General features: G+C 58.6%; 1 protein-coding gene across 1 annotated transcript in view; it reads left to right on the forward strand.

The window, feature by feature from the left end:
* The window catches only part of LOC104530804 (ras-specific guanine nucleotide-releasing factor 1-like), a 5273-nt gene that overhangs the window by 452 nt on the left and 3963 nt on the right, over positions 1 to 858 (forward strand). The window contains 2 exon segments of the mRNA XM_010175499.1: positions 233 to 317; positions 622 to 819. Of these exon segments, the coding sequence (XP_010173801.1) occupies positions 233 to 317; positions 622 to 819 (283 nt within the window).

An 858-nucleotide genomic window follows, 5' to 3' on the forward strand; every position in this document is an offset into this window, starting at 1 on the left:
CCAAGTTTGAGGCCTGACCTTGTGGTTTATCTGCTGGCCTGCCTGGGGTGATGGGCTCAGGGAGAGCCTCCCACATCCATCACACTTTCAACCTCATCCATGTGGTCCCTTTCCAGCAGCACGGGGGGCAGAGCCCCAGTGTCTGACCCGTGTGGGTGCAGGGGAGCTTGCAGGGCTCGGGCATCCCAGAAAAATGGGAAATCAACATTGACCTGAACGCTGTCGTTTGCAGAGAGTTCTTTGGGCAAGGCTGGATGAAGCTTGAGAAGAACGAAAGGACTCCTTACATCATGAAGAACACAAAACACTTCAATGATGTAAGTGCAGCCGCGGTGTGGGATGGGGAGACGGGCACAGATGAGGCAGCGCAGCCAACCCAACCCAACCCCAGTGTCAGCCAGGGATGGGGCTGCATGGGTTTGATCTGCTCCAGGCTGTGCCCCGTGGACGTTACGTGCCCTGGGGACCCGTTGCGGGTGGAGCACCTCCCGGAGCAGTTGCTGCTCATGGGGCTACTGCAGTGAAGGGAAATCTTTTGTAAAAAGTCTGTGAGGCTGGCGGGCGCGTGGCTGCTGTCCAGAGTTGTCCTGACACGTGGCTGGGACTGGTGTCTCCTCAAAGGTCAGTAACTTGATAGCATCCGAGATCCTCCGGAACGAGGAGATCAACGCGCGGGTGAGCTCCATCGAGAAGTGGGTGGCGGTGGCGGACATCTGCAGGTGCCTCCACAACTACAACGCCGTGCTGGAGATCACCTCCTCCCTCAACCGCAGTGCCATCTTCCGCCTGAAGAAAACCTGGCTCAAGGTCTCCAAGCAGGTGGGGACGCGGGGGTGACCCTGTCCTGGGGAGGGTTTG

The sequence above is a fragment of the Antrostomus carolinensis genome, unplaced genomic scaffold (assembly GCF_000700745.2).
Source record: "Antrostomus carolinensis isolate BGI_N321 unplaced genomic scaffold, ASM70074v2 scaffold28609, whole genome shotgun sequence".
Classification (NCBI taxonomy): domain Eukaryota; kingdom Metazoa; phylum Chordata; class Aves; order Caprimulgiformes; family Caprimulgidae; genus Antrostomus; species Antrostomus carolinensis.